The 26,340-nt window shown below is 51.4% G+C and overlaps 1 protein-coding gene across 6 annotated transcripts in view; it reads left to right on the forward strand.

Annotated features, from left to right (window-relative positions):
- The window catches only part of LOC144947244 (protein kinase C delta type-like), a 98,529-nt gene that overhangs the window by 41,493 nt on the left and 30,696 nt on the right, over positions 1–26,340 (forward strand). For 5 of the 6 annotated variants that reach the window (XM_078876461.1, XM_078876463.1, XM_078876462.1 and 2 more), the window contains 2 exons: positions 21,078–21,218; positions 25,664–25,863. In XM_078876461.1, coding sequence (XP_078732587.1) covers positions 21,107–21,218; positions 25,664–25,863 — 312 coding nt within the window. In that variant the 5' untranslated portion in view covers positions 21,078–21,106. Of the gene's footprint in view, positions 1–21,077; positions 21,219–25,663; positions 25,864–25,889; positions 25,991–26,340 lie in introns of those variants that run through there. The other variant, XM_078876464.1, reaches the window with a different exon arrangement.

Raw genomic sequence — 26,340 nt, forward strand, 5'->3', positions numbered from 1 at the left:
TTGTCGGTCGTTTGCGAATCTTTGCCGTCGCCTTTACGCAACACGTGCAACATCAAAGCGCCCCTCGCTTTGGCGACGGCTTCTCCCTGTTGTTGCCGCTGCGTTGCGCTTTTGGTGTCGGGGAACGTGAGCGCTGAGCCCGGCCGCATCTTGTCGCGGTGCTGCCCGCGACGGTTCGGGCTGCAGCCGTGCGGTTCGTCTTACAGGGCGGTCGAGTTTCACGAGAGACCTCGGGGCGCATCATTTCCCACGCGCTTGCACGCAGTCCGCCCTCCTTCCGAGTGCCCTACTCCATAATGCACGGCTGTCGCTGTTTCATCCTCCGGGTTGCGCTGTAACGTTTTGTGGTTCGGCCCCCCCCCCTCCGTTCAGAGAGCAGTGCAGCGCTGCAGATACATTCGTAGGTGTGTTATCTCCTCGACGACACGGGAGCTACCTTTTCGAAAAGGAGACTTTGATCTCTCGTCCCCAGCGAGTTCACAGTCGGTCACCGCGTCGCGCGCTTTCAGTTCGCTGCTTCTGCGGCCGTCTGGAACGCTCTTCCTGCCGATGTTCGGAAGCCGTTGGAGCTGTGCGCTATTGAATCCATTTCTTTAGAGCTGCTTTTTGCGTTTAGCTTATTGACTTGCCCCTCGCACACCTCCGATTAGCGCGGTTGGCTATGTACGCTGCGAAAGAAGTTCAACTTACGCACGTACAGTAGCAGCCTGAACAAACAGCTCCGAGTTCTGCCTTGCATAATTATTCAAAATAATGATTCATAACACCCCTCAATGCTGCATGAAGGCCTCCCCATGCCATGTCACTCATGAGGGTTTGTTTGGCCATACTTCACCACGCTGGTCATTGCAGCTTTGTGATATCGCTTGCCACTGGTATCACTGTGTACGTGTGTATGTCGAACTCCTTTCAGTACCGTACGTAGCTAACCGTGCTAATCAGAGGGACAATAAACTAAACACAAAAAGTAGTTCGAAAGAAATTAGTTTTCATTCTAGATGATTTAAAAGTGCATAGCTCCCAGTGACCTCCTAACATCGGAAGGAAGATCGCTCCAGAGGGCCGCAGAAGCGCATCCGAAAGCGCCACGCGATGCGGTGACCGCCTTTGTTCGATGACCGAGCCAAACGCCGCCGCTGCGTGATTTTTCTGCTCCTTGACGAGAAACGGCAAGGCATTGTGGTTAATTTGTGGCGAGCACTTTGTGTGTAATGAAAGTCACGTGGTGTGCCGCACTGCACTACGAACCCGGGAGGCACACCTGAGTTTGATTTCCGGCCACGTAGTTCGTTGGTCAGAACGGGAATTGTACCCACACACACAGACCAGCGCGGTGAAGTCGGATCAAACATACCCGTCCATGAAAGACGTGCCGTGGGTGGGTGGGGACATCTTCATTGAGTAATGGACAAAGGTGAGAGCCGTAACATTATCATTCATTGCCTTAGAAGAATGTATCCTTTTCGAATGGTAATTCTGGAAATTGCTTTAATTGAATGCAATGGGGGGGGGGGGGGGGGGTGATTTTCAGGTTTATTGGACAGAATAAATACAACGTTATTAAGTTGCCCGTTGGGAGCAGTTTCAAAGAAATGGTTCAGAAGGGAAATTGTAAATCATCCATAGTAGAGGGTTTTTTTGGGTTAGATTGCATAAATGTTAATGTGTCGTTAAACCTGCCACCACCCAACATAATCAATTAGTAAGGTTTGCCACGTTAACAAAACGTTCCAATTAGTTTGTCTACATGACAAACCTTACTAAGTGGCTCTGTCGGGTGGTGGCAGATTTAAAGACACGTTTATATTTACGCGATCTAACCCCAAAAAACCCTCTTATGGATAATATTGGTCACGAAAGCCCTACTACTACCACGTGTTGATCTCCCAAATGTTGATCGGTTCCTCCGAATGTGGGATTTTTGTTGTTGTTGTTGGTTTTACGTAGCCACATTTTGCATCAAACGGCTTCTGCCGAGCCAAGCATTTTCTGTGGTGACCAAACCACGTTGGGCGCACTGGGAGATTGCGTTGTGTTGTCATTTGGCACAACAAATATAAAGAACCACTTCCTCAGCCTTCACGTACAAATAAAATAAATGTTTAGTCCATCAACCTTGGCTTTCCAGAAGCAGTATTACACAGAACCAATTATTTGCGTGTCTCTCTCTCTCCTTCCCCGCGGTCGCGTGGATTTTTCTCCGGGTCCTCCGGTTTTTCCCTCCACATTTTAGAACCGACGTGCTGTCGTAGAGTATTTGCCCGATATACAATTCCGCGTGATAAGCCACTTCGTGAGCTATCGTTTTGTGGCCAGGTCGTTTGTTGAAAAATAACTATAAAGCTCAGCGAGCCTTTATCTGGTTAAAATAAAAATAGCTTAGTTTTAGTTTAGTTTAAATAAAACCTGTCCCCCCCCCCCCCCTGCGAAAATTTGGCAGGACCCTCCTGAAAAACAGCGTATTCAGCGTAAACATAGCATATGTTGAACTTTTTTTGCACCGTACGTAGCTAACCGTGCTAAAACTCGTCAGTTTCTGACGTACGCACCTCCGATTAGCAACATTTTAACTCGTTCCGGCTTTATTTATACGGCCCGAAAAAAAAGTCAATTATTTGATAACCCCCAACTCGTTTCATTTGGTTATTGCATAATTCGCTGCTGTAGGCCGCCGCATCGGGAAATTGAAACCGCTCAAGTGGTGCCCCACGACACGCGCCTTCCATTTCGCACGGTTGGCTACGCTCGAATGCAAAATAAGTTCCATATATATTCGTACATGCTTGTGGTGGTGGTGGTTGCAGACCGGAGAAATTCTGACACCGCTCAAAAGTCACGGAAGGCTGTGATCTACGCTCGCTTCAGCCACAGGGCGCTGCTGCTTCTCAATGTCGATGGATCTGCATCTCGGTTGTGGGGAAAAAAACAAAAATCTATTTTAATTTGCCCAGCGCAAACTTGACGGTGCGTGGCAACGTCGTTTGAAGCCGTGAACGGAACGCGAAGGCGTCTCTCTCGAGACCTCTGCAACTGTTGGGATAGACTGTGAAGCGAAACGAAAGGAGAGACGTGAAATCAACAACAACAAAAAAGCGTAGACCGACATTAAGCGTGGCTTTTTGTTGTTGTTGTTGTGATACATTTGCTGAGCACAGGCCCAAAAATTCACGATTTGTCTCGCGGGCAGCAACAACAAATCTGCAGCGTAAGAGTCGAGCAAGTTTAGAAGAGGCCCGGATTCGGGGGACATTCGAAACCCGAGCGGTGCGCGACAGAAGATGCAGAGAGAGAGAGAAGTGCAGTTTCCTGCAGTGTTTGGCGATGGTTGAACACTCTGTGTGGGTGAGTCAATGTATGGTTTGTGTGAGCGCGCGACGAGTTGCAGTAAGTAGGCAGGCAGAATGAAGAGACGTCTCATATTCTTGGTTCTTTAGGTAAAGTCACGTAGAAGGGAAATAATAAAAATAAAACAATAAAATTCTCACCACGTTTCGATTGCAACACAATCAATCGTCATCAGGTGTGAAAACCACAGCAATGATTTTTTTTCACATTTTTCAAATTTTCTTGCTGTGGTTTTCACACCTGATGATGACGATTGTGTTACAATCGAAACGTCGTGAGAATTGTATTGTAATTTGTATTATTATTTCATTATTTCCCTTCTACGTGACTTTACCGAAAGAACCAAGAACATGAATCCCTTCAGTCACGAAAGCTTTAAATCGAAAAAGAGACGTCTCCTGTCGATGTTTCTAAGTGGAAGGGAAGCAGGAGTTGTCATCTGCTGGTTTGACCGGGACTGTGCTCGTTTTCTTGAAAGACTCCTCCAAAATGTTTTTTTGCGAAAAGAAAAACCAATTAAATCTGGATTATTTTGCTCAGGCCATTGAACATTTCGTGGTCACATGCTCGACACGCGCCAAGTGGGCGGGGCTACCCGAGTAGTGGGCGGGGCTAACAGGTGAGTAGGCGGGTCCTCATGTCGGCATCCTTTGCATGTGGGCTCGCGGCCAAGTGGGCGGGGCTACCAGAGTAGTGGGCGGGGCTACCCGTGTAGTGGGCGGGGCTACCCATTAGTGGGCGGGGCTACCCGAGTAGTGGGCGGGGCTACCCGAGTAGGGGGCGGGGCTAGCCGAGTAGTGGGCGGGGCTAGCCGAGTAGTGGGCGGGGCTAGCCGAGTAGTGGGCGGGGCTAGCCGAGTAGTGGGCGGGGCTAACAGGTGAGTAGGCGGGTACTCATGCGGGCAGCCTTTGGATCTGGGCTCGCGGCCAAGTAGGCGTGGCCATATACGAAGTGGGCGGAGCCATATATGAAGTGGGCGGAGTGAGCAAATTGTGAACCTTGGAGCCTGTAACCTGAGCTGTAAACAGACCAGTTTTGCAACACTTGTTAATTAAATGTTCATCGGTTATATATTTCCGTTTACACTTGATGATTCGTAATGTGCTAGACACTTCTTTAGGGCTCCTCTTGCGTTTTTATTGAAGTTGCGTGTTCATTTGCACTTTGCTCACCGAGCGAACAGTTGTGGAGATTTTACGAATTGCCACGATTGCGGGTGACGGTTCGATTCGAGGATCCGTTCCTCTTTAAAAAAAAAAATACACTTGGTGAATGTAGCAGCCACTGTTGGCCGCACGTGTGATCATTAAACCCATTGCATGCAATATATACACGTACGGCACTTTGTCACATCTGTGCGTTATTAGACCGCACCACAGCGTGGGTCGCTGGGGCCTCGAAGCGTAGACGCGGGACCGTAGGAAGCACAGTACAACAATGAACATCGCCGCACTGCCCTCTGCCGCCCCACCGATCGACAAACGGGGGGCGATCCTCGGCCGCGCGCGCCGTGGAATCGTTCAATATCGAGGGGGTTTCGCCACGAGCCGGTGCGTCGTTTTACACCTCCCGCCATTCAACAAGCTCGCCGTGAAACGTTTGCTCTCGACCCAGACCCCGCTCATCTCGTTGCCATGTGCCGCTCATCTCGTTACCGTGTGCCGCCCACGGCCGCTGGCCGCCGCCGTGGTGTCGCCACGGGCGTGCGCGCTCTCTGGCCCGGGACGCAACTTAATTCCACCTGCAGTACATTTCGTAAACCGTGTTACGTCGCCCCGGCAACGCGCTTGTGAGGCAGAGGTCGCAATCGGGTACCCGATACCCGTACCCTACCCGATTCCCGGCTACCCGTACCCGGCCGGGTACGGGTACCTGTTTGCGACCCTGGTGCGGCCGGGTACGGGTAGGCCGTGAGTCACTGGTGAGTAACCGTTTGTCACTCATTTCGGGTAGGGTACGGGTACGGAACGGGTACTCGTACACGGCCGGGTACGGGTACCCATTTGCGACCCTGGTGCGGCCCGGTACGGGTGAGGAATCAAAACCCGTTTGCGACCTCTGTTGTGAGGCCAGGGCCGGTGCGAGCTTCCAAGTGAATTCGTTTTCAACAGAGGGTGGAAAAAGGGATTTCGGGAAAAGGAGAGCGCCAGCCTAAGGGAAAGCGGCTTTTGTCGTCGTGATGAATAATGCCTCCCACACTCCCCTCTTCTCCACCAAAGTTGTATCATCTATTTACAGTTTAACACGGAGGCTTTTATTTTATTAACTTTTTTTTTAGTCTATTTACAATGACATCTTTACCAAATTCCCCTCCACTTGGGGCTTCTCCATGGCAGAGAATGGGGAAAAAGCCGCGGGAAGTACAACTGGAGTGGAGGTGTAAAATGCGGTCCGTTGAATGCGTCGGCTTTCTTGGCCACGGTCACGATTTAATTATTTGTGTTTTTTCGCGTCGGTTCGAGCGATTACTGTAAAATGCCCCGAGTGCAGGCCGTTGACGTGGCAACCTTGCTCGGTCGTGTCGGGTGGAGGAGGGTTTTGCGACACACGTGCATTTTTACTGGCACGGTGATCCGGCCCCACACAAAATCTATTTATAAATTGTAAACGTCATTGTTTTTACACTGTTTTAATCGACTGCTGGATGAAGGCCTCTGCCCGCACTCCACCACTCTGGTGCGCGTGCGACGACATCGGCTCTCACGTGCCGGAGCGAGGTGTCTTTCATCCAGCAGCGGATGGACCATGGCTGGCGATGGTTAAAAAGGAACAATTCCACGGTGATATTTCTTATCCAGGTAAGGGTTTTAGGCTGAATTTCGATTTAAAGCTTTCGTGACTGCAGGGATTCATCTTCTTGGTTCTTTCGGTAAAGTCACGTAGAATGGAAATAATAAAATAATAAAAATAAACCATTATAAAATAAATGAAGTAATATATGTTTTATTTTTATTATTTTATTATTTCCATTCTACGTGACTTTACCGAAAGAACCAAGAAGGTTTTGGGCTGGTACGGCAGAAGCCTGATATTTGGACACCGCAAACACCCCCTTGTGAGCAAGGCCCCTTGAGAGTAGAACTGTGCTCGTAACATCAATTTTAAACCCTTTTTTTGCCTTTGCCCACAAGTGTACTGCGTGAGCCACGCTGGTACGGCGCACGAGGACAAGGCGTGCTTACGTGCGGCGTTTGGTGCACTCAGTTTCGTCTCTGTCCGCATTGGGATTCTCGTGCGGGCGTGCGGTCGGTCGGGCGAGCGAGCACTCACAAGGCGATCGTGCGTCATCCATTAGTGTGTGATCATTGTGAATTCGTATGTCTCCACACGTGGAGCGGGTGGGGGTCAAGGGAGGTACGAGTAAGTGGAGTTGGTGGGTGGGTGAGTGGTGGGGGGGTGGGTGGGTGGCTGGTGGGGGTGAGTGGCTGAACTATGAAATAATTAAATGTCACAGATCGAGATCTAATATCGGTGCGTGTGTCGTGGCGTGTAAATTTGGCGCTGTGTACACGGTGCAAGTCGTTGAGATAAATCAACAATAAATACAAAAAATATATAAACAACTCGCGCATGAATGCGTTGGCCGAATGAAAGCGCTGGGGCCACTGGACAATTGGCTCATGCAAAAACACAAACCGACACTGAATTCATATTTACTCCATTTAGGCTTGAATAGAATTGGATAAAAAACAAATTACGAACGGGGCTATCTGTGCTGGTTTGTGTTTCAGGAATTGTCATCCTCGTTTGTGGTTTGGCAGGAGGGGGAGCCGATCTTTAGCAAAATCAAGCTAAGGGGAAATTACTTTTTTTTTCCCTCTTCATTTCCATTGCGAGATCAACGTTCATTTTTTTTTGGGGCAAAGGAAAATTGACAAAAGCCGCCGGATTTTCAATCCAATAATGCCGGGAACTTTTAACTTACTAGGGTTCGTCTCGCCGTTTGCGTCATTGATTAATCCGCTATGCTGCTTACGATGAATTTTCTAAAGTGACCTGACTGTCAGTCGTCGTTGCTTCTCCAATTGCTCTTTCGGTCTTTATTGTCCAGAGACCCCCGTCAGAGACCCATCCTCTGACAGTCGTGTTGTCTCAGGACTCCATCGGAGACCGCCCCTGCCAGTCCACCGTCAAATGAACGCACCTGTCAGCCTATTTGTCTGAAATTCCCTGGACGATACTCGAGATGAAAACAAGAGTGAAATTTACCACGACAATATTTATTTTTCACCGCCCTGGCGTTTTTTTTTTGCTCGACGTTTAAAAAAATATATATATTAACGTGGGTTCGAGTGCAAAATGTGACGAGTGGACACGCCGACGAGTCAAGAGTGCCCCCCCCCCCGTTTGCACGAGCACGCGATCGCGAAAAGCCATGCGCTGTAGGAGGCTTAGTCACAGGAGAGAGACGGTGGATGAATGAATCCGTGCTCCTGTTGAGGCGGCGGGGGGGGGGGGCGGTCGGATGTGACTCACCAGCTCTCAACGGAGGAGAGCGTGTGTACGTGCACAGCCCCCGTCGCCTGCTGGATGTGGCCTCCTCCGAGCTCCTTGTCGATTTATTGCGTGGATTATTTGATGGTACACGTGCCGCTCGATGCGGGCTCGTGAAGGTGGTGGGCGGGGGGGCATGACCTGCTTGCGTATTGGCTATCAACGGTGCCCGGTTCACCCCCTCCCTCCCACCCACCGTGACCCACTGATGGAACTTGTGAATCTCTACTTGTGTGACGAAAGTTCTCCAGCACGGTATCCCCCCCCACCACAGATTTAGCGCTGTGGGCTAAGTATGGTACGAAAGAAGTTCAACATACATACATGTACGGATGCATGTTGAACTTCTTTCGCACCGTACGTAGCCAACCGCGCTAATCGGAGGTGCTGGGGAAGGACAACAAAACTGAACGCCCAAAAAGCAGTTTTAAAGAAATGAGTTTTCAATCGAGATTGAAATCGACAATGCTTGGTACTCATGTTGGCCACGGACAGAATTCTAACTCTGGTCGTCGGGTTCACGGCGCTGTACGCTGTGGCGACCAAAGGCTTTCTGTCGAGGCCCCCAGCCAACGCTCATTTCTTCTCTGCTGCCTCCCGTAATTTGGAACTCCCTTCTCTCCCCCCCGCCATCCGTGCCGTCGGATCGCTGACCCCGCCGTTCAAGTTGAGTCTCGGGTCAAATCCTCTTTATTTCCTTTTGCTGCACGCATGCACATTGTATTGTACTGTTAAGGTCCGAAGCCTTCGCATCGCCAAAACCTCGGGCCCTTTAAATGAACGGCTTCGGCCTTTGATTTGAAAGCCAATGCGTGAGACTGTTTGGCCTTTGGGGAGGAAGTGAAGTACGATTTTAAGGAAATAATGCCAGATGGGAAACGCAGAGGCAATGCCTCCTGACCTTTAAACAAACACAACGGGGCTTTTTATCTATTTATACTGTAAAGAAAATTCTGGCTGTCGCAGGCAATGCCGTGTCACGTTGGCTTCTCAAACATTCCGCCTCTTGCTTCACAGTGCCCTGCGTGGAAGGAAGTTATTCTTGAGACACGGCTCGCTTCAAAACACTTAAGCGCTGCCGACGCGAGGAGGAGTTGAGCAATTTCGGGATTCCTGTTTCAACAGCGCGGTGGTGGGCGGGGGGAGAGGGTCACTTTGGAACGGCGCGTGAATCTCGTCCTGCAAATCTTGCTTTTTACAGCGGAGGTGTTCTCTATGATTGTATAATTGTCCCGCCCATGCGCCGCTACGTCTTTTTAAATCCCTTTTTTCCATATTCTTAGGTTTTTTCGTTAAAGTCACGTAGGTAAAAATGTTTTTAATTAAAATTAATAAAAGTAAAATAAAAACAAAATAAAAATAAAAAATAAAATAAAAATCACGACATTTCGGAGGCAACACAAGCTTCCGTCTTCAGGTGGAACCGTCGCAGCGCGATTGCTGTATCAAGTGAGAGAAATTCCAAGAAAACCGTCCTTGTATATATACTGGTTGAGGGTGGGAGGAGCCAAGGCAGGCCCCTGGATATTATTATTATTGTGAGCTTGCTCAGCGAACCCCAACCTCTCACTCGAGGGGATATCCCCTCGCCCCCCGCATTTCCATCGGGAAGATATTTTTTTCCGCGTGCGTGCGCGCAACATTAATTAAAAGCCAATGTATCCATGCTCCCCGTGAACATTGATTACTCCGCGTGATCACATGGTAGCGGGAGGGACCCCGCGATTTCGCCGCGACGTTCCCAACTCGGTAAAGGCGCAGCCCTGCAATTTGCTCACTCGCGCCACTGCCAGCGGAAGGGCCTCCACGAGAGGGAGTTTTGGAGAGTGCCCCCCCCCCCACACTGGAGCAGTGGCTATAAACTGTGCCCGTGTCGCCACCGAAGACCACCCCTATAGCCATCGCAGACTCTGTGAGCAAGTGCTCATACCCACCCTGACCCCACCGATGGCACTTGAAAATCTCCTATTGTTGTCGTGATGAGGTTCCTCCTGCATGGAGTCCATGCCCACAGCCTGCCCTTCTTTCCCCGAAAAGGCCTCCACAACCCCCCACGAGATTGGATGTTTTTGGACAAACTCTTCCACGTCGGTCGGACGCGTTGGAAAGAGGTGGGCGTGTTGTGAACGCACCCACGCTTTACCCCGCCGCACGGCCACCGGCTGACCGGCTGACAGCGGTGTTACGCATTCATGCGGCCGAGTGCGGGGCAGGAATCGAGAAGGCGTGCCACGTTGATTCGTCGGGGCACGCTGGACGATAGAAGGTGGAATGGAGTTGGCAACTTTGGGGATTTCCAAACCCTTGTGGTGTGATGACCCACGCGCTGTGGGAGCCATCACCGAATGATAATTAGAATTTCGCCGCTATAAAATTTCCGGGTGATAATTTGGCCGCTATAAATTTTCCGGGTGACAATGCCACTTCGTTGAGCCATCGTTTTTGGCCAGATCACTTCTGTGGGCTTTACCTGGTAAAATAAAAAAAATTGTAAAGTATGAACAGGAGGGAACGCTGTTCCTTATGGCGGTGATGACGTCTCACTGATTTCCCAAATAAGAGGCCACATTTTTGACGTCGTTCACAACACCTGTAATTTTTAATAGTCCTTTGTCAATCCACTGCTGGATGAGGACTCGTCAAGCCTTGCCAGTCATGGGGTGCTGTTTGACCAATCGTGCCGGTCGGTGTGAGTTGGGGAAGGGAAGACCAAGGAACAGTTCGGAGATCACTCGCCACTTCTGTCATCCGTGGCTAGAAATCGAACTCGGGTCACCGGATTCATAGCTCAGTGCGCTGAACCACTGCGCCACCGCTCCCTCTCACACCCGCCCGTTTACCTGTGGTTAATAAGCATGGGGCGGACGTTAAACAAAAGTTATTTTGTTGGGGTAAATGTCGGATTATTCACATTTACAAAGAGTCTGGTCTAACTTGAAGCCGGGTTTGTCATACAGCATCCTGTTAATCTGTCCTGTCAATGGATTCGGATTGTGTGTGTGTGTGCGCGTTTATAAATTCATTCATTAATTCTGGTTGCTCCGCATTTTTATTCTTCCAATTCCGCTGTGACAATCCATTACATTCACTGCTGCTGGATGACCGCCTCTTTCGCTCTCCTGTTTCAGTCATACGTGGATTGGGGGGGGTGGGGGTGACGGTTGACCATACTTTACCGTAATGGTCAGTTGTGGGCGGGGGGGTTGAAGGTTGGAGGCGCGGTGGCCAGGAATATCTCTTCGCACGTCACTCGCCGCCGACGCGAGCCGTGGCTGGGGGAATTGAAGTCGAGGCCACCGGGGCCGAGAGCTGGTTGAGTTGAAGTGGCTGAGCGGCGAACAGCGCTGGATTCGCAATCATTTGTCCGCTGCGTTGGCTCATCGGCGATGATGGGTTACGGTGCAACTTCCGCCCCTGTGTCTCTTTCCCGAGCCCGCGTTCCTGCTCCGTTCTCCCTCGCTCCTCGCTCTCATCCTTCCCTTGCTCCGACGCCATCTCTCCGGCTGGCTCTCTGTCTCTTCCTCCTCTGCCCCTCTATCAATCCTTCCACTTTTGTTGTGCAAAATGAACACGGCACACGATGAACGGGGGGGTCATGGGGTTCGTGGTGGCCGAGCTGCTGCCACTGACGCTCGCCATCACGCAAACCCCCGTTGAGCAAAGACGGATTGCCGGCATCGCGCGCTTTGGGATGTGCTTCTGCGGCCATCTGGAACGCTCTTCCTTCCGATAATGAAAGCGGTACACTTTAAAATCGTCTGTATTGAAAACTCATATCCTTGGAACCGCTTTTTGTTTTTAGTTTCTTGTGCTTACCCTCCGATTAGCACGGTTGGCTACGTGCGGTGCGAAAGAAGTTCAGCACGCGTCCGTACACGCACGTATGTTGAACTTCTTTCGCGCTGATCGGTGGTACGGGGGGGGGTCACCGTGCAGGAGAACCATCATCGCGCAAATCGAGATTCAACGGCGCACAATGAAACGGTGGCAAACGTTTCCCGTCTCCTGCGCGTGAGTGCATGCACATGAGTAAATATGGCATCGCCCGGAGGGTTTGTAGGGTGCTTCTCAAGTGGGTGCGTCACTATGTTGTCCGGCAGTCGGGAATAATAACGTCCTTACCATGTTGGATCGTTGGGCAGTTGCGCAGTGTGCTGCTGGTGCTGCTGCTGTGTGTGTTTATCACTTGAGAATGCATGGCGTTGGAGGGGAAGGCTTCATCTGTTTAACACCTCGTAGGGTTTTCGCGACAAATATTATTCATAATGTTGTACTCTAATTGTAAATGTTGTGGATTTGCTCTCCAACGCGCCGACGTGATGTACTAGGAACGAATTGGCACGTTCTGTTTTTACGTGACAAACCATACTAATTGGCTCTGGCGGGTTTAACGGCACATTTGTATTTACGCGATCTAACCCAAAAAAAAAACCTGTATTATGGAGGTTTCATCTGTTGGTGGATTGAGAATGGCTGGGATTTGTGTTTTGCATCAAAATTTTTGTGCAATTTACTCAAACAGCCAAATCTTATCTGGAGCACTGACTCTCTATATTTTGCAATAGATATGTGGATACATATAGTGACATACGCGTACGGGTAACTTTACCAAAATGTCAAGAACTTCTCTTCGTACCACAACAAAGAAACCCTGCAATTCCTGGTAAAATATTTATTTATTTTGTTTAAACTCTGCTCGCTGAAAGTGAACAATGCGACGACGCGGCTTATCGCTATCTTGGTCGGCAACATTGCGGCCCACGCATCGCATCGATTGCCTCTCGGTCGACGCGTTTTGATTTTAGATTTGGAGTGCGTATGAACTTAAGCGCGCGCGCGTACCTGTGATGAAACCAGGGGGCTTACGGAAACCCCTTTTTTGTTCCATGACTCGTCGTGACACACGCGCGCTCTTCAGCGATTACGTAAAAAATTCGACGGTTTCGTAATTTTTGGCAAAGGTGACACTGATTGCCATCCGCCACGCCGGCGGCGCGTCTGACGTAACCCTGCCCACAGCGAGTGTCAATCTGGTGGTTGTTACACATTTCACCCAGCTGGGGCTCGCGTGTGTTTTCGCGAAGAATGAATGGTGAACGGAGCTTGTCTCGGTCTTCCGCGGTCGTGCACCGGCTACTGCCGCTACCGCGAAGCTCTCCGGTGTGTTTTGGGGGTCGTAACCGCGCGCCCTCGTTCGGCACGATGTGCGACGTTTCGCTCCCGCGCGCCGGGAACGTCTTCGGGAGCTGACTTCGCATCAGAGACCTCGTGAGCCACGACCCAAAATTTTATTGTAATGTAATAATCCGATGATTTTTTCAGGGTTATCCCCTTCATTGCGGTGTTGATTTTTTCCCGGGCACTCCCGGACGGCTCTCTGCACGCAAAGAAAATGTACTGATGTAGGAATTGGCCAAGATATCCTGAGCGGGACTGTGACGAAAGAGGCTTGGCTGAGGCTTTGCTGGGTAAACAAGTAAATTACTGTAATAACATTGACGGCGGACCCTGGCGTAATCGTCACCCGTGTTTTTTTGCAGTTTTGGCAGGAGTCAACCGTGTATCCACAACACCCCCTTAGTAATGCCGCGCGCCTTGGCCATCGCAGACACCGGTGTTCGGTGACCAGCGTGGCAAAGCACGTGGAATGATAAATAACTGTAACAAAAAAAATACATGTTTTTCCCCCCACGGTTATCCACACGGAGACCTTTGACCAAGTCACCCGGACTACATGCGGCCTATCTCGGAAGCTAAGCGGGGTTGCGCCTCGGGCAGCGCATGCGTAGAGCGCCCTGGACTTCCACGCTTTCCACGCTTTCCACGCTCCCTCCGTCTTCGGCCAAAACAAAACCCGCCGCCGACCGAACGCGGTGAAGTACAGATCGGCGCGACGGAGGGCCCCGATCCGGGCGGTGGATTTGACCGAAGCAAAAACATGCGCGCCGTTCGTGCGCGTACGCGTACGTGTGCCTTCGCACGCCGTTGTCGTGAGCGTTTTACCCAGACAAAGGTCCCCCCCCCCGCCTCCCTCCCCGGTGGGGAACGGAACGCACCCCCCTTGTGTGCATCAAGAGGGGTAGAGGAGTCACGTGGTCACGGGGTGAGTGTCCCCGTTAATGCGCACGAAGCGACGGGAGGATGAAATTTGTCGTTTTGCTTTGCTGCACAAGTCGCTCGGCCCCCGCCCCGCCGCCGCTCGTGGTGGGGGCGGTATTAGTCACCGCCTCGCACGCACGCGCACGCACATGTACGCATGCACGTGTACGCACGCACGTGTACGCACGCACGTGTACAAGCGGGAGCGCACAATTGTCAACCCCGAGGGTCGCCAGACGCGTGTGACAGAGAGTGACCTTGTACGGGTCTCTTCCTTGCGCCCGTTTTTCACTCCTGCACCTTGCCTTGGATGCCCGCTGCAGCGATTTGCCATGGCCAAGTGAGAAGTGGTAGTGCGCGGGGGTTAGCGCTGCGCTACGAACCCGGCGACCCAAGTTTGTCCCCGCTCACGGCCAACGCCGATGACGAATATCTGAACCGGTCATGGGCCTCCCCTAGCCCGACTCGGCCTCAAATGAGTACCTGGTGCGATGTGTAAACATTGACCCAGACCAGACATTTCACTCGTCAGTACTACCTAAGGTGGTGTTACTTTCGTGGTTATGATTTCCTTGTGGCCAATACCGGTGAATTTTGCGATTTGTTTTTTTAACTATGTTGAATGAGTGGGATATCAAATAATTTACTCTTATCAGCCATCAGGAAGCCACTGAAAACGAATTTCTTTCAAACTGACTTTTGTGTTTTATATTCTTTGGGTCTTTTGGTAAAGCCACGTAGATAGAAAAATAATATCAATAAAATATAAAAAAACGGTAGGGGGCACAGACGGTGTATCCGCCAGTCACCTCAGACGGTCAACCCATGGCACGCTGGGTCTGTCCCGTGACCTCCTGTGAGCGAGCCTTCGGCACTTCACGTTGCCTCAAAGCGCACCTTGCCTGGAACAGGTGCTGTGGTGACTGTCACCTGTCACTTCGTGGCGAGTGGCAACTGTTGTTGGTGTGTGGCCCTGGTACCTGCATCCTACCCCCCCCCTTTCAATTTACCCTCTCCCACTCTTCATAACCTGGCACCTGAGCTCCCCCCTGCCCTATGGATTTTTCCGGTGAATTTGCGCCGCTTTGTAACAGCAGCCGATAGCTGCGTCAACCGGGGCCTGCTTAGCCGGCCGGGCCCAGCGTCCGCAGGCGCAAGCCGCCAGCGTGCACCGAATTTTGACGACAGAATTGTTTTGCCCGGTTGCCAGGGGCTCCGTGTTTTCAGAGTACATTTTAATTTGCAAGCAAATTGAGATGCAGTGGCTCGGTTGAGTGGTGCTGCTGCTGCTGCGTTTTACCTCTCATTAATGGGTAAACACAAAACGCACTTTGCGGCACTTAAGTGACCAACATTTTAATTGGCCGTCCGATGGAAGTGTAAATTAGCGTTCAAATGGATGAATGCGAAAAAGTGGCACGTACCTGGTTTTGGACGGCTGTAATTATAATTACAATAATTGACCTTTTTACAAGGCCACTGGTCTTCCACGGGAAGTGTAGGCCTGCAGGCGAAAACAGGCGAGTCTTGAAAAGAATGCCTAAACAGAGCGAGTGACTTCGAGTGGGTCTCGATCTCTGTGGGCCTCTTTGTATCTCTATGGGTCTCTATGGGTTTACTTATACGGTCCATGGTTTTGGTTGCTTGGCCACAGTCGTACTACTGTGGCCTGTCTGTAATTTTCCATTCATGAAGGAGATGTGAGCATCGGCCTGTTGATGTTTCATCCGTTCTGTGTGGCCGTCCATCTGGCCGTTAGCCATTGCAGTTAGAGTAAAACGCTAAATCAGGGACTCACCCTATGGAAAATTTCACTCTTGTGCCATGAAGGAGGACCATCGCCCCAAACGTTGCCTCTTCTGTACATTTCCTCGTAAGGTCACAGTGCTATTGATGCGTGTTTAGATTTTTTTTTGTTTGCGATAAAAAAAAATCTATCAACTTTGACCAAAGGCTTTACCCAAAAACCTTGAGACACAAACCAGTGCTAAAAAGTCTCCCCCCCCGCCCCCTTCAGCATCCCAGCCCTGCCTGCCGAGGTGTGTCCTCGCGGGCAGAGCCGCTAGGCCAGCCCCCTAGTCCCTTCGCGGCCTATGGGCGCACCGCTGCCTGGCACCGCCTTTATTATTATCATCGCGAATGCATCGCTTCCTTGGACAGGCACGTGCGGGAAAGCGCTATCGTAATTCTCACGTGACCCTGATTTTTCCTATTGATGCTTTATTGTTTCCCGCCATCCCCGCCTGCCCTTTTTCTCTTCTCTCGGCAGAAGTTTAACGTCCACCACGCGACTGTGATCTTGCAACCGTCGGATGGCTAACTAAGGCTGCCGGGATACTCGGAGCATGAACAGGGGGTGGGTTGGGGATTCACATTTGTGAGCCTGCGTTGTTATTATTATTAATATCGCACTCGCCCATATTCACAGCACAAAGAGAGCGGTGATGGTAATTAACCTTTCCCGCAGTGTTGGTTGACTCAATCATGCGGATTTAATAATGCCATTAGTTAAAAATCACTGTAGAATATCGTGCATTATTCATTGCTGGGTGACGCAGCCTGTTAGCGCCTCGCGCCGTTAAACGCTAACGATACCTGGGTTCGATTCCTGGGCCCGTAGCCAACGTGAGTGGCGGGTCGTCGGTATCCCCAACGGCGGTTCACGGACCTGTGTAACGGAACGGCGTTATGAGGTGTGGTGGAACAATCCCTGCGACTGACGTGGCGTGCACGGGGGCCTTGATCCAGCACTGGATCGACCAAAAGCTGTAAATAGTTACACCGAGTTGTGAGCCAGTAGGCCCTCAGGAGTTGAGTTGCACTGAGAAGAAGTCAACCACTGGGCCGTGATGCCGAGCGTGTAGCTGCGTCCATGTTTTTTTGTGCGCAGTTTTTTTTTGCTTTTGTTCGATTTTCTTAGCCAGGTGTAGTGTTTTTTTTACTCCTTTCCCTGTAAGCTACTGCTGTACCGTTACTCTAGTGAGCGCTGCCAGAACGTTATACAGGCAATTTGGAACAGGAAAAATTGGCGAAGAATAATGTTTCGTGTTTTTGCCATGGAGTTCAGGCTTGCGCACTGCACCAGCTGACGCGCAAGGCAAAGCAGGTTCGAAACAAAAATGACGCACACGTATGGATTGCGTGCATTGACGCTATCCAAGCATGTGTTGTCTCGGAATTAAAATATTTAGCGGGCGCGGAAGCTGTCGGGGCAAAGCGCGTCTGTTATGCTTGCAACGAGTGAATTTTTTGCTGCGGATTTTGCGTATTCCAAGTGTGTCTTTTTTTTGTTAACAACTCCTCTGATCAATTTTTTCCACTTTTCAATCGGGGTTGGTCCCATCATTCGCAACACAAGCTTCACACGAGAGTGGTGCGTGCGCTGCGATTTGGGGGATCCGTACATACCGCAGCGGAGTGCCGACCGCAGCGCCGCCAATCCGCTCTTTTGATAGCTCGCCACCAAAAGGCCCCCCCCCCCCACCTCGATGCGCCGGTGACATTTGAGTGAAAATTTTTTAAACGCCGTAGTAAAAGCGGTCCGCCAAAATTGTGTGTGGATGGGCGGCGGATGCGCTTCGCACGCCATTTAGGGAATGCTCCGGTGGTCCTGTGGCGCTCCGATATCGACGCAATTAATCCTCCAGAGTGTTTTCATGCTGATAGACATTGCAATTAAGGTCGGTCCGTTGTCACGGCATCACGACCCTTCCAAGTTTGATTGTCCCCCGCACGCCGAAGACCCACCGTGTGCTTGTATCAGCGGTAGAATACATTTGCGGGCCGATAGCCTTTGGCCGTTGTTTAATTTTTGATATCGGGAAATTAAATGTCAGTGGTAAAAAAAATAATAATAATAATAATGTTCATTGTGACTGCGAGCCAGAGGAGAATAATGTCATTTCCATGGAAGCCTGAGGCTGCCTAGATTAACTCGGGGAGGTGAGTTTGGGCGAGTATGCTTTGTTTGTACGTGCGTGCGCGTGTGCAAGACGTGCGTTGCCAAGCTACCCACGAGGTCGCCGTTAATTACGCTTCGGGGCGACAATAGCCGCCCATTGTTGGGCATTGGTAAATTTTGTGGCGGAGAGTCGAAACGGGAACGCGACGGGGACCCCGGGGAGGTTCGTTTCCTCTTCCCTGCGTTGGTGGTTGCCCCGCGGTTGCTGCTCAAATTACGGAAGTCCCCGTCAGCTGCGGCCGCTGAAGATAATGGGGAAAAATGTTGCCCAACCGTGAATATTGAAGCCTCCGTTTCGGTATAACGGCGGTTGATTTTGGCTTTTTGTGCGCAGCAGTTGGCATGCTTCGATACGAACCCAGCGAGTTCGATTCCAGGCCGTGGCTGACGCGAGCGGGTATCTGAAACTTCTCCTGGGAACCCACCCACCCACCAAACCCACCCAACCACAACCAACCCACCCCCTCCTTCACGAACACACTGACCAGCGTGGTGAAGTATGATGAGTCAAATGACTGGCGTGGCGAGACCTTGATCCAGAAATGGATTAACAAAAGGGCTGTCATGCAAAAAAAGTTAGTGCTGCATTCAGACTTCAAACCGCATTATCTCTACGGTTGTAGGGTGTTGCGTTTATAATACAGCGATGACATTTGCGATAGCTCGAAGTAATTACGTCATTGAGTGCAATGGGAGCGTAATTTGCATATTTATTCAGAGTCGCGTGCATCAGCTGGCAAAGAATTCTGGTCCAAAAGGTCATTTGGTTTCGTGGGCCTTGCCGTGTGACTGGTACTTTAAGCGGCACAGTTGTGCAACGGTTTGCAACCTTTAACCTCCTGCAAAACTACGTTTGTAGTTTCCACGCAAGCGCGTGAGGGTTCTGAGATGCGCTCGTGTTTCCGCCAAAGCAAAATCGTTTGCGCACTTGTGGAAGTAGTTCCGTCAAGTCGTCTTGACGGAACTACTGGTCGCTGCGAAAGCCTCGATGGATTATTACTTAACTTTTCGATTTGGCACCAGGAGTGCAAATTGAAAATGTCTGGGGCGAAAATCAAAAATGAACTTTTTTTTAATCCTTAAACCGATTCACTCGGATTGCGTCCACTCTCGGCAGCAGTTCTCAGAAATTGATCATGGGGAGACAAAAGAGGCTGGTGATGGCCAACCACCCCCTCATGTGCTGTGTTGCCCTTCATAGGTGCTTGCTAACAGCACTTGCCCCGACAGTCTGTTAAGGCTATACGGGGGATCTTTGTCTTTGGTGGTAATGTTGGTGGTGGTGATAGTTGTGGTCCGCGCGTGGTGCTGGCCACCCACCCCCTCGTGTTCCGTGCCGGCCTTCATAGGTGCTGCTCGCTAACAGCACTTGCCCCGACAGTCTGCTAAGGCTACACGGGGGAGATTTTTGTTTTTGTATTTTTTTGCACGTTGAGCTTATCTTGCACCGTACGTAGCCATGGACTGGGCGCGGTGGGCGGCGGTTGGGTGGATGAATGGATGGGTGGGTGTGACGTACGTACGTACGGACGGACGACAGACGCACACAGCTGGCTGACCATGGTGTTTCCATAGCTGACCCTGCTGGAGGTGTGAGGGTGGGGGCGGGCTCGGCAACGGTTGCGTCCGAGCACTTCCATACAATTGCCAATAGCCATGGCAACCGCACTCTCAGCGTAGCGAGATGCGTGCGGCCAATTTGACCCGCCATTTACCGTGGAGGTGTAGTACCAAAGAAAATGGGACGAAAGTAAGTAAGGGGTTGGGGGGGACGGGGGGGGGGGGTGATAAAAGTGAAAAGAGCCAAAATGAAAAATAAACACGCAGCGGGGTAAAGATGATGATGGTGAAGTAATATTTGGAGCGGCGGGAGGATGAGGGTGTTGGGGGGGGGCGAGTCCCATTTACCGCTTGTCCCTGATGCACAATTTGCCAGCCAGTACCCTGCCATTACCGCAGTAAGGTTTGGGCAAATATGTGGTGTCCCGAAGCCATCGCCGCCGCTGCGAAGCGCCTTCTGTTTGCGACGCTGGCGTCCGGAAGGAGGTGAACGGGGTGGCTATGAGATGTTAACTGCATCGCCTGGTATGCAGGCGGTCGTGGGGTCTGATCCCCGACACCCTTGACGCCTGCTGTATATTTGGAGTTTGCGGTGTCTTTCATCTCGTGGATGCGTGGATTTTTCTCCGGGTCCTCCGGTTTTTCCAGCCACATTTAGAATCGACGTGCATATTTGTCTGCTGCTAGAAATTTCGACGAGACGATGATGAGCCACTTCGTTGGGCTATCATGTTCGGCCGCCAGGTCGCTTATGAATAAAAGGCTATACAGCTCAGTGGGGTCTTGCATGGTAAAAAATGAAAAAAAATTAGCTCACTGGCGCTGTCAAGTTTGGTTCCCCGCCGATAACACGAGTGGTGATTGACATCTGAACCGGTCCTGGGTATCATAGTATTAATTATAATAATTATGGCATTTATAACGCGCCAAATTTTGCAGACAAGGCAACAACTCGGAGGCGCGGAGCCAAGCTCAGGGCTGCTCGGAAAGCCCTGACCCAACGCAGATAAAGAGGGCCTTGAGATGTTTCTTGAATGTTTTGCAAAGGGGTAGAGTACATTTGCATATCATGTAAATGTATTTTTGCATTACATGCAAATGTATCATATTTCTTAGAATTTATCAGTTTGACAAAGCTGCCCTTTTTTTTGAACAATTACAAACTTCGTAGCACTGCCCCGTACGGGCATTTAAATCCGGTGCATCGTTGTGTTCCGACTTACGACTGGGGCCTCGGGAACGAAGTGTGTCCTTATATATATGCTCCAAGCACGTGTGCTGTTTCATTCAGACGCTGTCGCCTCGACAGACCTGGTTTTCACCTGAGGACGGCTGCTTGCGTTGTGGCCGAAACGTCGTGAGAATTGTTTTATTATGTTTTATTTTTATTATTTTATTACTTCCCTTCTGCGTGACTTTACCGAAAGAACCAAGAAGATGTGTCCTTCCGTCGAGGACTGCCCCGTGCGGTAAAATAACCGCCACGACCCGCACCGCGTGGAGTGGCAGGCCGTGGATCGACGGCGGGAGCCGCGAGCGTGCGGCCAGTTGAGGCTTGGAGGATCTTTGGTTGGTAACGCGACGGCCCTGTGTCCCGCGTCGTTCTCGTCTCTTGCAGAGACAGGCAATCGGTCGCGAGTGGAGGCCATGGCGCCCTTCCTGAGGATAACCCTGTCCAAGTACGACCTGGGCACTGCCAGCCAAGAGGATGGAGGACAACCTTTCTGCTCGGTCAACATCAAGGAGTCATTGGACACAGGTGCGTGTGTGCGTGCGTGCGTGTGTGTGTGCGTGCGCGCGTGCGCACTTGACAGTTCTCCGGCTTTCGAATCATCTTGTCGAGATGAGGAAAGACCAATCGAGAACGGAGAAACGGTGCGGGCCCGGAAAAAAAAAAACCCACATGCAACATTAGTTATTCACACTTTTGGGGGGTTCTTACCCCCAGGGGGCAGGGGGGGGGCGGGGGAGGGGCAGGAGAGGCCCCACCACTACCACACGTGGTCCCTCCGCCATCTGAGCTCAGTGCCACGTGGGTTTTTTTTTCGAGGCTGGACCCCTCGAGTAGTATTTTATTTTTATAGGACTCTCCAACTGGGGCTGTTTGCGGTAGGGGGGTGGGGTGGGGTTAAACCTCTTAACAGAAAAAAATAGTGCAGGCCAAAAGATAATTTTTTTGTACAAGTTCCCCAGCTTCCAGATAAAGGATTCCTCTTTAGCTTTCAGTTGGCCTTGCAATTCCACAGATTTGGATAATTCACCGTACGACTTTACGGTGGGAATGACACGAGGCTGTAAGAGGCCCTCCGAAATCGAGTGTCGCCTTTGCTACAAGTGCGGCATGGAGCGGAAGGGAGCAAGCAATGGTTGTGCTGTTTGGTGGCACTGGACATGGTGACCTCTTGACCTAGACCAAATGCATTACGTTTTCAGATTTCGGGCAGTGCCTTCTCGGCTTGAGAGCTCCCACATGTGCCTTGCGATGTTAGGGAGTCATTTCTGAATGTAAGTGCACCGACCCTCTGGTTTTTTGTTTTGCTGGGCGAGCTAAGCGAGGCTTGCCTTGGTCACGTGACAACGCCTGTAGTTTTCCCCAGTGAATTCGTTCCACGTTAAACGAGCCACTCCTTGCGGGGCCACGCGACCGTGGAGACTGTTCGCGTCAGGAAGGTGGATGTTTTAGAGTGAGAAGAGTGACTGCGTTACGGCAATCGCTAGTCTCGACAGCCGTCGGCACCGACAAAATCAGAATTTTAAGTGGGTCCCTTTTTCCGCAAATGACTTTCGCATTGGGCTGTCGGTGTGCAAACGGAAAATAATGTGTACCCGGCTGGTATTAACCTTCATAGACACGTCTGACCGTGTGTTTAGGATCTGAAATGTAGAGGGCAGTGAGTACATACTAGTCCAGACAACCTTAACGCACTTATTTCATGATTTATTTTTTAGTTTTTGCTTCTTTAAACATGCCTGGTCATTCGGTTTTGCCGTATTACTCGAGCAGGCGGAAAGCAAGACTCTTGCGCGACAGTTCCATGGCAAATTGGCAAGTGGGCCCGGTAGCACAGGGACAGCAGCCCACTACCGGACCCAGGATACAGTGTGGCTCACTCCGGCCCACGTCAACTCATTGGCGTCACTACTGCTTCCGAGGCTAGCCTGGGTGAAAGCGTGCAAGCGTCTGATATAAAAATGAGAGTGCGCCTAACACCAGGCAACCTCTTTCTTTTTTTTACTTACCACTTTTCCCACCATGCACGCCGAACCGCGCGCCGGGTGCTGTGCCGAGCCGGTCCGGCGCAAGCCTGGGAGGGCAGCACCAGCTTGGGTTTTTTCCACTGCAGAAACCGAGCCGTGCTGCCGGCATCGCACCCCTCACACACATCAAGTCGAAACGGCGTGGATTGACTCGGACCCTGGCCCCTGCTTGATGCCGATTGCTCGTGAGGCCGTCGTCGCACGGGTTGCCCCTGGCTCAGCTTGGCAAATAGTCGGTGGAAAACCACCCACACACCACGAAGGAGCGCCCTCTCCACCCCCCACCACGCCGGGCACGGCTCGGATGTGTCGGCGGGAAAGGGGTTAACGTGGTGCCAGGCTGACCCCGGTTGGGAGGCTTTTTATGTACCTCGGACCAGAGCCGCCTGCCAGCCCGGTTGGTGCGCCGTAGCGCTCGTGAGAACGCGGCATTATCTGCTGCCGTCCGTTCGTTGACATTCGTCGTCTTTTGTTTCAAATTTACGATTCTTACTCACGCGGGGTGGCGGGGCGCACGAGGTGTGGGGGGGGGGTCCCAGTGACTCGAGCCACCAGATGTGGGGTGGGCCGACTGAACCGCCCGTTGGGCACGCTTGATCATCGCGTGACGCACCGACGCTTTGTCGGATCGCGCGCAACAAGAGGGGCGGCGAGCGCACGCTTTGGGTGGTCGCGGGATGATCGCTGCCCCCCTCCCCACCGACACTTCGGGGGTGGGCTGGGTGCTTAGTCAACGAGGTTTCAAGCGACGGGGGGGGGGGGGGGGGCGCCCTCCCGCGCTGCTGCCACGACCTTCCTCGCTCAAACAAATGCGGGCCGAGTAAGACGATGCTCTTTGCGTGCCGTGCAAAGTGCGTGCGTGTTGTCATCTCGCCGCCCGCCGCAGCCCGGCCAACACATTCCCCCACCCTCAGCGAGTCCTATTAATGAATCAACATGCTTTTCTTCTCCCAATTATATTTTGGGCCTGCCGTGTTCCCAGAAGCAACCGTGACTCGTAAATGAAAAACGCCAAGCATGTGTCGCATTGCTGCCAACTTCTGGCGACCTCGGCCCAAGTCCACAGCATTCACTATTCACAGGAAGCGTCTTGTCTGAGAAACTAACCAGGCTCCAGCCGGATTAGCTTCCCAGGTCCGACAAGATCTTAGGCATCACGGTGGCTAGGAGATGTTAACTACCTCGCCTGGTATACAGGAGGTCGTGGGTTCGATCCAAACCCTTTGGCTTGATGTAGTTTGCATATTCACCCGGTGGTCGCGTACATTTTCTCCGGGTCCTCTGGTTTTTCACTCGACATTGAGAATCAACGTGCGTTTAGATTATTTGGCTGCAATACATTTCCACATGATAAGCCGCTTCGCTGATCTATCACTTGCGATAGCCAGGTGGCTTCTGAAATAGCGCTACATAGCTCGGTTGCGCCTTACTTGGTAAATTAAAAATAGTGTCGTCTGTAAGAGTGTAAAGGAGGAAGCATGTTCATGAGAATATTCACCACAGAGATTGTGCGATAATATCAGCTTTATTGCAGAAGCTATAGATGCATTGTAGCTTCACAGGCCCCTGGGTAGATGGCAACGGCTTGGACAGGCCTTCATCCAGCAGTGGATCGAACTTGTCTGACGGATGAAATAGAATGTATGTGTATTGATGATCCACGTATTTATAGTGTTGAACGGTACACTGATGATCATGATCAGGAATGTGTTAGGATGTCCTGGCTTGGGTTGTTTGGCCAGGCTCTCTTCGTGCCTTCGTTTTGCATCCAAGTAGTCGAGTCGTGGTGCTGGCAGCTGAAGGAAAGCATTCATTCCTTCAATTAACTCATTACTTACAACAAATAAAAAAAATCCACGATGACTCAAAGCCGCCATGCTTGCACTGCATTGGAGACAAAACAATTACCATTATAAGGAGCAAAACCGCATGACGGTACAAGGTAGAACCGAGTCACGTGCGACACGACAAGTTGACTTACGCCCACCAGTGAGTCAATTCGCAATGCACTCCTCCTTCATTCTCCATTCTATGGTGAAGGAGTCGTGTTTGAAAAATGGCGACGCCGCGTGGAGTCGCGATGGAGTTGGCCAAGCGTCCCAGTGTCGGGCCACAGAGCTTGGGCAATGTTTTATTTGGTGGCGCCGGCTCCGGCTGCCTCCACCCCAGCGCTTCCGTGCGAAAGAAACTGCGTCACATTCTTCTGCAGACTTTTGAGATGCACTTCATGACATTAATGACATGTAAATAATAATAATGCAAATGTATTTGTTGTTATTGCGAATGGCTTTCCTGTCTGAAAACGAATTGGGCCGTCAAGCCACCCGAACACGAATTCTCCAGTTCGTCCGTTGGGATTTTCGTTTTTAAAAAGTTTTCATTGCCCTCCAACTACGGTCGAAAAACGGTAACGTGCACTCGCGCGATATCCCGACCGACCGTCCGTCCGTCTGTTGCGTGGCTATTCGGGGCGCTGCCCTTTGTTAAAACAAAAAACCTGGCCGATTTGGTCAAAGGGTCGCCCAAAACTTTAAAGAACCGACGCTTAAAGCGTCGAGCCTTGCTCACAAAGATGGTGACACATTGCGTGCGACGCCATCCTGCGTCATCCACGTGCGACGCCATCTCTTTGCCCGCACCTCCGGTTAGCCACGGGTGGCTACGTACGGTGCGAAAGAAGTTCAACGTACGTACGTACTTACATCTTGTCACACGGCCCGGAACAAAATTAGTTTTTCTCTCTAATCTTGACACACCGGATTTCGAACGCACGTCGAAAAGCGTCGCGGGACAACAGCAACAACTGCAACAACTACAACCACAACAACCACAACAACCACAACAACCACAACAACAACAACAAACGGGCAGGCCCGCACGCGCATGGGAAATTAATTTTTCCCCCTTCGTATATTTCTCGCCGCCCCCCCCCCCCCTCCATGGCAGATCGCGGGAAGACTCTGGTGCAGAAGAAACCCACGATGCACCCCGAATGGAACAGTAGCTTCGACGCCCACATCTACGACGGGCGCGTGATGCAGTTTGTGCTCATGGTGACGCCTGAGAGGGCCCTCTCTGACACCACCCTGGGCGTCGCCTCGCTCGCCGAGAAGTGCAAGAAGGGCAGCGGCCGCACGGAATTCTGGGTAAGGCTTCGGTGCGATGGGGCGGCGAACGTGGGGCGGCGCTCTGTCGCGACGTCTCCTCGCGAGCCGCGTCTCGTGTTGCCCGCCGCCGCTCGCGGCTCGCGAAATGATCCTCTAGGATCTGTGAGTAAGGGCTCCCCCCCCACACCCCCCATTCGCCTCGTTTATTTGTGAGGTTGACCGGACGGCTCGAAGGTCGGAGCCCTGAGCCGTGGCACCGCTGAGCGTTCTGGGTTCTAATCTGGATTTCAGCCACAGCCCGTGATTTAATCCGGGCTCTCAAGTGCCAAGCCAGTTCAATGGTGCTTAGAGTCATATTAATTATTGCACCAAAAAAAACACCGCATCAAATTTGAGCTTCATTTAGCCGAATGCTCGCGCTGAGAACTGTTTCGGTTGGACTGTTGTGCGTCGAACAGTACCGTCACGTGGCAGTGTGGGCGCGAGAGCTCCGCTCCTGTACTGACTTTGGAGAAT

The sequence above is a fragment of the Lampetra fluviatilis genome, chromosome 44, assembly GCF_964198595.1.
Source record: "Lampetra fluviatilis chromosome 44, kcLamFluv1.1, whole genome shotgun sequence".
NCBI classification, from domain to species: Eukaryota; Metazoa; Chordata; class Hyperoartia; order Petromyzontiformes; family Petromyzontidae; genus Lampetra; species Lampetra fluviatilis.